This window comes from Falco cherrug, chromosome 6 (assembly GCF_023634085.1).
Source record: "Falco cherrug isolate bFalChe1 chromosome 6, bFalChe1.pri, whole genome shotgun sequence".
Lineage (NCBI taxonomy): Eukaryota > Metazoa > Chordata > Aves > Falconiformes > Falconidae > Falco > Falco cherrug.
The window spans coordinates 89,906,573-89,919,419 of record NC_073702.1 but is presented as its reverse complement, the minus strand read 5'-3'; the positions used below and the strand labels follow the sequence as shown (position 1 = coordinate 89,919,419).

At 62.8% G+C, this 12,847-nt stretch overlaps 2 protein-coding genes across 3 annotated transcripts in view; one reads left to right on the top strand and one right to left on the bottom strand.

Moving 5' to 3' along the window:
* Nucleotides 1-3,575: 3,575 nt before the first annotated feature.
* Nucleotides 3,576-6,812, top strand: OTX1 (orthodenticle homeobox 1). Its single transcript, XM_055714212.1, has 3 exons — nt 3,576-3,730; nt 4,271-4,422; nt 5,148-6,812. The coding sequence occupies exons 1-3, from the start codon at nt 3,634-3,636 to the stop codon at nt 5,895-5,897; spliced, it is 999 nt and encodes a 332-aa protein (XP_055570187.1). The 5' UTR covers nt 3,576-3,633; the 3' UTR covers nt 5,898-6,812.
* A 5,005-nt stretch (nt 6,813-11,817) lies between these two features.
* The window catches only part of WDPCP (WD repeat containing planar cell polarity effector), a 103,942-nt gene continuing 102,912 nt past the window's right edge, over nt 11,818-12,847 (bottom strand). For both annotated transcript variants that reach the window (XM_027805418.2, XM_055714685.1), the window contains one exon: nt 11,818-12,159. In XM_027805418.2, the coding sequence (XP_027661219.2) occupies nt 12,109-12,159 (51 nt within the window). In that variant the 3' untranslated portion in view covers nt 11,818-12,108. The remainder of the gene's footprint in view (nt 12,160-12,847) is intronic.

Here is a 12,847-nt window from a genome sequence, read left to right as displayed (position 1 = left end):
AAGGAAACCCACCAGCGGGAAAAGTTTTTCGTTTAATAAAGAGCAAGTCGGGGGGGGGGGCTTTTCCCTGCGGGGGATGCGCGAGAGAGCCCCCGCTGCGGCCGCGCAAGGAGCGCACCCGCGCAGCGGAAAACCCCGCGGCGACGCGGCCGAAGGGACCCCCCCGCGCCCCCGATCGCCGGCGGCTCCGGCCGCAACTGCGACCGCGCTCCCACCGAAAAAAAACCCAATTAAAAATAAGTAGGTGCCCCGGGGAGGGTGGAAGCGCGCGGCCTTGCGGGCGCGGCCGCGGGGGTGGGCGGCCCGGGGCTGGGGGCTGCCCCTCCGCCCCCTCCCGCAGCGACGGGCTGGCGAGCGGGGGGAGACGCGCCCCGAGAGCTCCGCGGCTGCGGAGGGTGGGCAGGGGCGAGGGCGACAAAGCCTCGGACCGGCACGGAGGGGGGGCCAAGCACCCCCTCCCTCCCCCCGGGGGGCCGCGGCTTGTCCGGCTGTTAACGCGGAAAAAAGTAACTCGCCCCCCCGCCCGGGTTGCGGGAAAAATAAGTGTGTGTGCCCGTCCCCCCTCCCGGCCACCGGCCGCAGGACCCCCCGCTGCCTCCCTGCCCTTCCCCGCCGGGGGGAGGGCCCGCAGCCCCGAGCTTACCTGGGCGCAGCGAGGGGGGCGCAGGCCCCGGCCGCGGGGGGGGGCGGGCAGAGCCGGGACCGTCACCTCGGGGGGCCGCGAGCCCCGGCCCTGCCCGCAGCCCCCGGCGAGGCGCCTTCGATGGGCAACCGGTGCCTGGGGGGGGGGGGGGGGGGGGCACGGATACCTCCGGGGAGAAGGGGGCAGCCCCGGGGGGGCGGCCGCTGCACGCCAGGTCCGGGGCCGCCCCGCCGGGGCGAACTGATGGGAAAGCGGCGGGGGGACCGGGGCCTGCCCCGGCGGGACCGGGAAAAACCGGAGGGGGCGATGAGGGCTGGATATGGGGGGCACTGCCCCCCAAGCCTTCCTCCCCCTCCCCCTCCCTTTGCTTTTTGTGAATGGGTCGCGGCGCCTTTGTTGCGGGGAGCAGCGCCCGCGCCGCTGACTTTCGTGGGGGAGCGAAGGAGTCTGTAAGGCTCCCCCCCAACCCCGCACCCGGGCCCGGCGCCCCCCCCACCCCCCCGCCCAGGGAAAAGGGGGGAAAGCAGAAAAAATAAATTAAAGAAGGCGGGGAGGAAAGCCGGGCTGCACGCGGGGTGGCGGGCAGCGCCGGCGGACATCAGCTCGCTTTCAGCGGCGGCTGCGGGAGCGGGGCGGGCGGGGGCCCAGGCACAGCCGCGCTCCGCAGCCCCGGGACCGCCGGCGCCCCCCCGACGGCGCGGCTGCAGCGCCCCGCTCCGCTCCCGCCGCGGGCAACGAGTCGGGCTGCGCGGAGCGGTGCGGAGCGGAGCGGGGTCCCGCTGCCCTCCCCGCCCCCCGTCCCTCGCTCGCCCCCCGTGCGTTCGGGACACGCGGGGAAAGGTACGGCCGCCGCTTCTTTTTTATTATTATAATTTTAAAGCACAAAGTTCGGGCGAGCCCCCAGGCGCCGGAGGGGGGGGCCGGCCCCGCTGCCGCCCCCTCGCCCGCCCCCTCCGCGCCGGCCAAAACTTTTCCGCGGCCCCCTGGTACGCGGAGCAGCGCAGGGGGCAGCGGGGGGGGGGCGGGGCAGCGCTGCGCGCGCGCGGAGCCGCTCCCCTCGCACAACTTCTCCACCGCCCCCCCCCCCTCCAGCCCCTCCGCGGAAGTTGCGCGGGACCCTGCGCGCCCACCCCCGCCCCCCTCGGCCCTCTCCACCTCCGTCGTGCGCCGGGCAGCTCTGCGCGCCGCCGGGGCCGGGCCGAGCGGCCGGCGGCGGGTGCGCGGAGGAGCGCGGAGCGGCGCGGGGCGGGGGGGCGCAGAGGGAGCGGGCGCCCTGCGCTGCCATTGCCCGGGCGGCTGTCAGTCAGGCGGGGAGCGGCCGGGGATTGGCGCCGGGCTGGTTACGCAGATGCTTTGCGCGCACATACAAGGGTAGGGCCGGGGGTGGGTGATCCATCCTCCGCAGGGCCGCGGCTCCATCGCCCCGACAGCGCGGGCCGCCGGCGAGGTAACGCGGGGCGCCCCGACAAGTTGGGGTGCGCGGCTCCGCGCCGGGCATCCCCCCCGGCCCCCTCCCCAGCCCGCTTCTCACCTGCCTGCCTGCCCCCCCCGCCGCCCCGCCCGCCCCCTCCGCGCCCCCCGCCCGCTCCGCCCTGCGCGCAGCCCCCGCGGTGGCCGCGCTCCGCTCCGCAGGTGGCCGCGCAGGTGAGGCGGGAGGGGGCGGCGGGCAGCGTGCTGCCCCGACGGGGCGGGCGGCGGGACGGAGCGGGCCCGGCACCGGGGTGCGGGTGCGTGTGCGGGGGGTGGGCACGGCCGGGCCGGGGCTGCCCCGGGACTTTCCTCTTCCTCGCTTCGTTTTTCCCCTCTATTTCCCCCTTCCTTCCCTCTCCGCCCCCCCCACACCCCCCCGCCGCCCGGGACGGTCCCGCTCCGCCGCGCTCCCCCGGCAAAGTTATGCAACGCCGGGTCAAGGCGCTGCCGCCCGGCCCGGGCTGCCGGACCACCCCCCCCCGCCCCCAGCCCACCGCCCCCGCCGGCCGGGGTGCCCGCAGAGCCCCGGGGCGGGGGGGGTCCCGGGGTTCGGCGGGGCTGCCCGGAGTCTCTCCGCCCCTTCCCTCCCCTTCGCGTTTATCTGCGGCTTTTTGCCGCCGAGCCCGGCCGCTGCCTCCCGAGCTGCGGCCGCCGGGTCCCGCCTGTGCCCCGGCCCCCCCGGCCCCGCCGCAGCCCCCCCGGCCCCGGGACGGGCCTCGCCGCCGCCCCGGCCCGGGCTGCCAGCGCCTGCCGCCCCTCGCCCTTTTCCTTTTTTCCCTTTTTAACTCTTATCCATTTCTAATTAAAACGTCCCCGTCTGCTCGCTTTTAAATTAATTATACTTCCCTCCTCTGGTCCCTCCTTTTGATTCCTAATCCAATTATCTTTTTAAATAATTGCTTTATCTCTCCCCATCGCCGGGCACTGTTGCCTCTCGGCACTTGTGCGCAACTCGCCTACGTTTCAGATAAAATAATAATAATAACAACAATATCAGCGCTACTACCGAGGGTGGCGGGCGGCGGCCCCGGTCCCCGCGCAGTGCGCGGCCGCGGAGCCCGGCGGGGGCCGCCCTGACCCGCCTCCCCCCTCTCTCCCCAGGCGCCCCGGCCTCGCCTCTGCGCGGGCAGCGAATCCGCCTTTTCTTGCCCGATCGTCGCTGCTGTTGCAGTTTTTCCCCCTCCGTCCCTTTTCGTCGGTTTGGGGGTTTGTCCCCTCCCGGTGCCGGCGATCGCTTGAGGACCTCACGGCGGTGACGGCGGGACGGAACGAAAAAACTCCTCGGACGCCGATTTTGTGCTCCGTTTTGAAATTGTTGGCTTTCAATTTTTTTGCTTCTTGTTCGGGATTTTTTCGGGGGGTCTTTTTCGTTGGGGTTTTTTCCACCCACCCCCCTCCCCACCCCTTACATTTGATTTGACTTTTTTTTTTCCTTTTTTTTTTTTTCTTTTTTTCCTTTTTTTTTTTTTTTTGGTTAATTTTTTTGCGGAACTTTGGAGGAAACCTGCCCGGCTTTTAGCATGATGTCTTACCTCAAACAGCCCCCTTACGGCATGAACGGGCTGGGGCTGACGGGCCCCGCCATGGACCTGCTGCACCCCTCCGTGGGGTACCCGGGTGAGTGCCCCGTCCCCGTCCCTGCACGCGCCCTGGCAGCCAGCGGAGGGGGGAAAAACTCCGTCCCGGGTGGGTTTGGAGGAGCCCGCGGAGCCGTGCGGTTTGGGGGGGTCTCTGGGGTGGGTGCCCCCATTTTCCTGCATCCCTGGCTGGGGAGAGCGGGCTGGAGGGGCACACGGCTGGGTCCAGCAAAATTTCTCCCCCATCCCCGAGGTTTATTCGTTGGCGTAGGTATTTTTAAGGATGAAAAAAAGATGCTTTTTTTTTTTTAAAAAAAAAAGTTTATTTCAACACAACGAAATCTTCTTGTTGCTGTGGCCAGGGCCAGGCCTGCCCCTGCCCTGGCCCGCTGCTGCTTGCCCTCCCGAGCAGGATGGGGTCTGGTCCCTGCGGTCGTGCCCTGCTGCCATGGGGCAGGGCTGCAGGAGCATCGCCGCTCCTTGGGGTCGGAGGCAGGGATGCTTCTCGGGCCCCTGCCCCAGGGATGCTGGGGGGTGCGGGAGGGATGCAGGGACCTGGCATGACGCTGCTTGCCCCCAGCCACCCCACGGAAGCAGCGGCGGGAGCGCACCACCTTCACACGCTCGCAGCTGGACGTGCTGGAGGCACTCTTTGCCAAGACCCGCTACCCTGACATCTTCATGCGGGAGGAGGTGGCCCTGAAGATCAACCTGCCCGAATCTCGAGTCCAGGTACCAGAGCTTGGCAGGGGGCTCTCGCCCCACTGTGAGCTGGGGGGATGCAGGGGCGCCCCGGCTCAGCGGGCACCACTCGGACCCAGCTCCCCGTCCGCACTGCTCATCCCTGTGTCCTCGGGGCTGGGGTGCATCTGCGCGCCCAGTAGCTTGTCTGTCCTGTTGTGGGGGTGTCTGAGCAAAGGGGGAGATTTTATTTTTCTTTTTTTTTACCTGCTTTTATTAATTCTATTTTTATTAATGTTTTTCCTGTCCCCTTCCACCTGCCCCAGGGTGTAGCGGCCCCGCTGCCCACCTGCTTCCCCGGGGTGCTCCCTCTGGCACCGCTGTCCGGACGGCGATGCCCCGTGGGGTGGGATGCACGGGTGGCATCCCACGCAGGAGCTGTCCCGCAAAGCTGTATTTTGTTGCTGCGTGGGGGACACGCGCAAGCTGGGACGGCCCACCTGCGGGCCCTGGGCATCCCTGCTTGTGGGGCAGGATGAGGGGTGGCCCGGGTGCCAGACGGGGCGGGGTTTTTTTTTTCGGGGTGTGGGGGAGTACGGTGCTAATGGCTGGGCGTGGGTGCTGGGAGAACTGGTGCTGGGGTGAGGTGGGTTGGGCGCTCCCAGAGCGAGGAGGGGTGGTGGGGTGAGCGGGGCCAGCCCAGAGGGTCCCTGCTTGCCCCGCTGCCCCTGCTTACCCCATGGCTCATCCCCCTGCGCCCCACTTTCTCGCTGCAGGTCTGGTTCAAGAACCGCCGTGCCAAGTGCCGGCAGCAGCAGCAGAGCGGCGGCGGGGCCAAGAGCCGTCCGGCCAAGAAGAAATCCTCACCAGCCCGTGAGAGCTCGGGTTCGGAGAGCAGCGGGCAGTTCACGCCGCCGGCAGCAGCCTCCAGCTCAGCTTCTTCTTCGTCCTCCAGCTCGGCCTCGTCGGCCCCAGCAGGCGCCCCGGCCTCGCTCAGCACCCCGGCGTCATCCATCTGGAGCCCAGCTTCCATCTCTCCCGGCGCAGCGCCGGCAGGGGTGACTGTGCCCGAGCCGCTGCCGCCGGCCGCCGCGTCCTGCATGCAGCGGGCCGGCCCCGCCGCCGCCGCCTCCGCCAGCTACCCCGTCTCCTATGGCCAAGGCGGGGGGTACGGGCAGGGGTACCCCGCACCGCCCTCCTCCTCCTATTTTGGGGGCGTGGATTGCAGCTCTTACCTGGCGCCCATGCACTCCCACCACCATCCCCACCAGCTCAGCCCCATGGGGCCCTCCTCAGTGCCCGGCCACCACCACCACCACCCGCTGAGCCAGAGCTCGGGCCACCACCACCATCACCATCATCACCACCACCATCAGGGTTACGGCGGCACCGGGCTGCCCTTCAACTCCTCCGACTGCCTGGACTACAAGGAACCTGCCGCTGCTGCCTCTTGGAAGCTCAACTTCAACTCCCCCGACTGCCTCGACTACAAGGACCAAGCGTCCTGGCGCTTCCAGGTCTTGTGAGGGGCCGCCTGCTACCCCCCACCCCCACCCCCCCATTCACCACGGACCCCCTGCCTGGTGTCTCCTGCTGCCTCCCGGGCAGGACTCTGGCTCCGGCTTCTCTTCCTCCTCCTCCTCCTCCTCCTCCTTCTCCCCTCTCTTCGTTAGCAGTGGCGATGCCCCGGGGGGGTTCCTGCCACCCCCATCTCTACTGACTGATATTTATTTGCTTCCTGCACCCCTCCAGTGGGTTTATTATAATTATTATTTTTTTAAACGCAACAGAAGAGGAGTTTAAAAAAAATAATAATAAAAAGCCTAGCATCTCCCCTGCTGCCCCCTGCCCCAGGCAGAGGCGCAGGCTGGCTCCTGCCCTGCCGGTGCCCCCCCAGCTTCGTGCGGGGACCCTCACCCCCCTGGTGCGGGAGCCCCTGGCTCGCCGGTCCTGCACAGCCTCTTGCCGCTGGGAGCGGCGGGAACGATGTAAATACTAGGTCCGTTCCAGTGACCGTGATTATTTTAGTTGATGCTGTTGGGTTGGCATTTATCTAGAGTCTTAACATGGAACAGAACTTAATTTTTTTTTTATGTTATTTTAATTTTTTTCCCTAAAAACGAATCTTTCCCGATCTTGCGTCCTGCGTCCTCCGTCCGTCCTCGAGGGCTCCGTGCAAGCTCGCCCGTGCTGTCCCGGGGCTGGGCAGGGGTTGGCAGCCAGGGGGGGTGCCCAGAGGGGGGAGGCAAAGGGGGAGGAAAGAGCTGCCCTGCTCATCCGCAACCTGCAGACCAAAAAAACCAAAACTTTTGGAGGAAAAAATTTTAACAAAAAACAATAAAAAGAAAAAAGAAAAGCAGTGTAAAAAAAAAAGTTTTGGTTTATTTTTTGGGGGTAGGGTTGCAGGGGAAAGCAGCTCGCGGCGGGGGGGGCATGACTCTTTGGGGGTGTGTTTTTTCGGTTTGGTTACCGATATTACTTTTTTTTTTTTTTTTTTTTTTTTTGGCCCTTCTGTTGGTTGGCACGTTTGCGGCTCCCAGCCCGGCTGTCCTGCGCCGTGTACCTGGGACTTTCGATGCGGTAACCCCACACTTACCCCTTCAACTGTAAGGAAACCCCCCCCTTCCCACCCCTCCCAATAAAATCCAAACTAATAAACGCGGTGGTGTCCTGTCCTCCTTCCTCCCCCTTGCCTCCTCTTCTCAGGAAACTTCCCTGGGGGGAGCAAGGCGTTGGGAAATGCTTCCCGGGGGGGGGCCAGCAGAATGGAGGGGGGGGGGGATGGTTTTGCGAGTGCTGGGGGGGGCGGGCTGGGACCCGCGTTCGGTGCCGTGGCTGCCGATTTCTGGCCGCGCTGCGGTGCCGCTGGGACCCCAGGGACGGAGCAGCAGCCCCCCCCCCGCCCCCCAGGGTGACCCGAACCCGTGGGGCTGCCCCACGGCGGGGGGGGGGAAGGCCCCCTGCCCCTGCGCGGGTCGGGTCGGAGGGATGCTCGGCACCCGGCGCTGCCCTCCCGGAGCGAGCCGGGGCCGGGCGAGGGGGGGGGGTTATTTCTCATCGCAGCCTCCCCCCTTTTGCCCCCGGGGTCCTCCCCACAGGTGCTGGAAGCTGCTCGCTGGGTCTGGGGCCGTTCCCGCTCCCACGGGGCCGGCACCGAGGGGACCACGGGGGCCACCGCTGCCCTTGCCTGGGCCATTGATACACGGGGGGGGGGGCACCCCCAAATTCCCACCCCCCTCCCTGTGACCTTGCCGCAGCCGGGAGCTCTGGGGCTGTGGGCCCCTCTGCCCGGTGTCCCCAGGCACCCCGGGGCAGTGGGGACCGTGTGGGGGGGGCGAGGTGTCGAGGCACTGGTGTGCTCTGGGCAGCCACTGGGCGGGGGTGTCTTTACCCCGCCCCAGGACCCCCCAGCGTCCCAGTGGGGTGCAAATGGGGCTGGCAATGTGCAGTTGTGAGATGGGCTGCAGTGGAGACCAGCGGAGGGGGAGGGGGGATGAGTGGGGCCTCAGCCCCAGGTGCTCCCGGCACATGCTTCCCTTCCCCCCAGGGTCACGGCACGGCACAACCCGAGGTGGGGGGCGGCCGATGGCCCCAGCGCCCCCACGGTGCCTCCGGGAGAGACGGGAGGGGACGGGTGCACCCGGGTTGATTTTACGGGATTTTCTTCTTTAAACGGGTCTTTTCCTTGTTTCCTTCAGCGCATACATACACATACACATAGTTAAGTGTTTATATGTTTAAGTATTTATATATTTAAGTACATTTATATAAATGTGTCTCTCTGTGTGTGTATATATATATATATATTAATGTTTCTCTTTTGCAAGCACTAGTAAGACGCTCATCACACCAAGGGGGGGGCTGTACAGGTAGGTTGGGGGGGCGGCCATGTGTGCTGGGTCTGGTACCACCAGCCTATGCATGCCCCAGCCCTTCTGTTAAAAGGAAAGAAGTTATTGCAGCCCTCCCAGAGCTGTGAAAAAAAAAATAATGAAAGAAAAAAGAATAAAAATCTGTGCTGGGCACAAAGTGAACTGAAGTTGCCCTCCCAGATTTAGTGAGCACCTGAGAGCCAAGAGGCAGCAGGTGTATAACACCCCTCTACATGCACTCATTTCATCGGCTTTAAATAAAAATCACACAGACGTCATCTTCCTTAAAAATTATAACTCAGGAAAGCAGCGATGCTGAGTGACGCAGCCAAGAGGGGAGCCTGAGTTCCAGTTTGGTGGCACGGTCCTACACCTCTTCATCCAGTATCCCCCAGTGTGGTGGCCCATGGCAGGGGATGCTTCGGGGGTTGGGACGCCACAGGGTGCTGGCTTCCCCAGGGGAATCCCCCCGGCTGGGAGCCCAGCGGCTGCCCCTGCCTCACTGCGTGGACACTACCCTGTCCCACGGGCACAGCAGTGGGGCTGGTTGCTGAGCCCAGCTGGTGGCAGGGACATGGAGGAACCTGGTCCAGGTCACATCAAATATTGGCTTTGTCCTGCGCGCCTGCCTTCCCTTTTTATTTTATTTTTTTTGTTGTTGTTGTTGCATTTCTCCCAGCCCTGGAGGTTTTTTTCAAAGCACAACTCAAGCAGGAACAGCCGGTTTGCTGAAAAAACAACTAAAATTGCTGCTTTTTTTTTTTTTCCTTGTATTGGGTAGAACTCCCCAATCCGTGCCGTGGCCACTGGCGAGCCCAGTGTGGTCGGGCCTCATCCTCCCTCTGCCACCCACGGGCCGGTGCCAGCAGGTGGGCAAGATGTGACTTGTGCTTGTTGGCACAGGCTGGGGAGCGTCATGCCCAGCTTTGGGGGGCCCCCAGCACCCCCCAATTCGCTAGCAGCATGGCTGGGGCTTGGGCATCCGCGCGCTCTCCCACCATGGACTCCCCGGGGGCCGGAGCGGGCGCAAGTCTCGGCAGGTCTGGTGGCACGTCGCCGTGCCCAGCTCCAGCAGCAGGCGCCGGCGGCATCACCCGGCTGAGATTTTGGGCAGCCCAGTTGGGAAACAGCTGCCTGGGTGACTCGGTGCCTCCCTTCTCAAGCATGAAGGCTCCTGGCTGCACAGCTACTATTAGTATTTATAATTATATTTTTTAAATAGCATTTGTTGCTGGACCACGGTGCTCGCAGCGGCCCAGGGGCTGGTGCCAGGGCGCCGGGACACCGCGGTACCTGGCACAAGCCTGGTGAAGCTCCTGCCTCTCGCTGAGTGCCAGCTCCTAAGGCATGTGGTGCTTTCCTGCTGCGAGTCAAGGGCCAGGGCTTGGCGGGGGCCGGGGGGGTGGGGGGTGGGGCGGGCACAGAGGGGGGCACGTACAGCCTATCCTGGGCTGTCCTTAGTTTTTACGCTTGGTGCTTCGTGGACCTGAAATAATTGGTGATCTGTTTGCTGCTGTCAGAGTAGCTGCTGTGAGTAGAGCCCCTGCTCCGAGCAGAGCCCTGCTCGGCCGGTGCTCCCCGAACCCCCCCCCGGCAGGTGGCAGGGGGCTGCCCTCGGTTGGGACCTGGCCCGGGGGCGGTGGGCTGCACTGTGCTGCTGGGGGGCCCGGCCGCCCCCCGGCCGCAGGGTGGGCTTTGGGGGTGCAAAGTGTTATGGCCGAGCAGGAATTATTAAACCATCGGAAGCTGCAGGACCGTGCCCAGCACCGCGCGGTGCAGCGATGCTGCAGCCCCCTCGCTGGCCGGGCACGGGGGCAGGTGGGGGCGGCCGAACCCTCGCCCAGCCACCTGTGGTTTTCCCGGTCTGTGTTAGCCACTCATGGCTAATTCCTGCGCTATGAGTAGCAATTAATGCGCATCACATCCCGCATTGGTTCCAAACCTGTTTTGAATTTGTCAATAAAAATAAATGAACCTGCTGGTGTCACTCCCAGCCGAGGAACCTGCTGCACTGCAGAGCTCCTTCCGTGTCGTGTGGCCGAGCACAGAGCTGTGGGCAAGGAGGAGGGAGAGAATGGTCAGCGGGCTGGAGCCCAGAGGAAAACATATGCCTTTTTCCAGCTAGATCCCAACCCAACACTTGCCCCCTCCCAAAACGGACAGGACTTTTCCAAGAAAGCAAGAGAGGATTTTTTATTTTTATTTTTTTTTAATGAAAAACTGCAATTTTAGGAAACAGCGTTCTGGATCTTATGTACATTTCTAGTATCACTTCCTGTATATTTTTAAGCTGAAATCCTCTTAGCATGCAAAGTAAATAGATTATGATATACTGAAGGATTAAGAATCACTGTCTGGTGTCAGATTAATCCCTCATATAGACCATCACTTGTACTGACAGAAATATGGCTGCAATTCAGCAAAATAGCTGCGCGGCAAAGCATCGCACCGCAGCTCCCGATGCAGCACCAGCGCCCAATCGCTGCCTGCCCTTGTGCCATGTGTTTTCCAGAAATTAAATTTAAATCCATAGGCCATTAAAAGCGTGCTGCCCCCCAAGCGCTGCGCAGAGTGTGGCTCCGCGCAGGGAGGCAAGGCAGCAGCCAGCTCTGTTTCAAAGCTTTGCTTTAGTAATTTCCCCCCGTTGAGTGTATAAAACCCTTCGTGTCGCAGCCCATTCGCACCCTTCAAGCCGCAAAGCAAACAGTCCCCTTCAGGTAAACTCGTGGAAAGGTACCGATGTGGATGAAGTGCCAATATGGGTCAGGAGTTCTTCTGGTGCAACCAAAATTGCCCGTGGCGCAGCAGAAATCCAGCAGGATTTTGGCTCGGAGAGGGAAATGGTTGACTGACTGTGAGCACAAATATTTTATTTTTGTTAATAACAATAAAATACTTCTAATGTCTTTTGTTTGTTTGCTTTTTTACACGGTTCTTTTATTTTTAGTCCACCGTACAAATTTGTTTCTCATACAAAACCAATTTCAAGGCATTCGCCGGCTTTGGGCTGCAGCCACCCAATGCTCCCAAAAAACCTCCAGCTTAAACCGCGCATGCGCCTGTGGCAGAGCCCAAACCCTGGATCTGTACATGCTGCGCCCGACCAGCCGGTGGGAAGAAAGCCCTGAGACGATGCTTGCTCCTCTCTTCACCGCCAGAAAAAAACCAGAGGGCTGGAACAGGTTACGTTACCTTCTCAGTGCATTTTCCCTTCGTGGTTAGAGAAGGCAGATTAAAATCTGGACTCCAATGGGAAGATGTTTAAGAGGCTCCGCGTCTTTTTTTCAAGGCAAAATAATGGTTATTCAACGATATATCTAGATATGAAAATTGAGAGCATTCTTCGAAAAATGCTGCTGACTGTGAAAGGCTGCTCTTTCACAGAGGTATCCTGAGTGAAGATTTTATCTGCTGGTATCTCAATAGGAGGGTTTTCAGAGCCTTAAGTGGAAATTCAAATCTGCTTCCAAGTGAAGATTGTTAAAATATAAAATGTGTAGGGAATTACAGACTTTCTCCCAAGAAGTTCATGGATTTGTCCAAGACACCCACCCCACCCACCCACCTGCCTGAATTTGTCAGCATTGCATTTGTACGATACACAGTGATCCGCAATTACTCGCTTTTTTGATGTCTTCGAATGATGCCACGAGAGCGTCACCCGGTTGCCCCCCCCCGAGCAAACGCGGGGCAGCCAGTGCGGGACGGGGGCAGCCTGGCCGTCCAAGGGCAGCGGATCCGCCAAGCCCGGAGCTTCATCTCCCGCGAGTGGCTGGATCCAGGGCTGGCTGGAAGCTCGCTGGAGGTCTTTCCGTGAACCTCCCCACCTCGGGGAGGTCTCCCCCTCCTTGCTGTGGCAGCTCAGTCACACCAGGCCGAAGTGCACGACTTGGAGAGTGCCGCCGTCCCCCGTCCCCTGCGGAGGGACAGACAGCATCAGGCCGGCTGCGGGGCCAGCACCGAGGGGTGGAAGCACCCTCCCAGCCCGGGCAGGGGGGGCACCTGCAGACACCGGCCCCCTTTGCCCCGGGAGCGGAGGCTGCAGCCCCACAGTGGTGCAGACTGCCTCGCGGCTCAAGGGAAGGCCCCTCTCCCCGTTTTTTAAGCCCCTTTGCGCCCCCTCCCCTGCTGCTCCGGGGGAAACCAGGGGCTGCAGCTCCCGCGGCCACTCACCATGGCCCCGGCGGGGGGCACGGGGTGCGCAGGAGAGGGGCTGGGAGGCCCCACCTGCCTTCGAGCCCCTTTCCCCGGTGCCGGGAAGCTTATTGGCAAAAGTGAAACTTTAGATTTTTGTTACCTTTTAATTAAAACATACTGCAAACACCGCAGGGCTAGGCTGACGCCAGCGGCGAGCGCGCCAGGCTCCCCAGGTTCGGTGGGGCCAGCGTTCCCCACTCCCCGCGCAGTGCAAGCACCCCATTTCAGCACAATTCCCCGTGCCGCAGGGTGGGAACCTCAGCCCTCCGGATCCGCACAGGGCACGGAGATGGGGAGAATGTGGGCCACGAACAGAGGCTATTTCATAACACGGGCTAGCGTGCCTGTGAAACCCATGAAATACTTTGCCTTGGAAAGCGCTGTAGTCTAGTGAGTCATTGCTTTCT

What these genes read in the sequence shown, in the direction of transcription:
- OTX1 (XM_055714212.1), top strand. Translation starts at nt 3,634, where the DNA reads ATGATGTCTTACCTCAAACAGCCCCCTTACGGCATGAACGGGCTGGGG. An exon ending in CCCCTCCGTGGGGTACCCGG is followed by an intron (nt 3,731 to 4,270) that starts GTGAGTGCCCCG and finishes GCTTGCCCCCAG; the next exon opens with CCACCCCACGGAAGCAGCGG. An exon ending in TGCCCGAATCTCGAGTCCAG is followed by an intron (nt 4,423 to 5,147) that starts GTACCAGAGCTT and finishes TTCTCGCTGCAG; the next exon opens with GTCTGGTTCAAGAACCGCCG.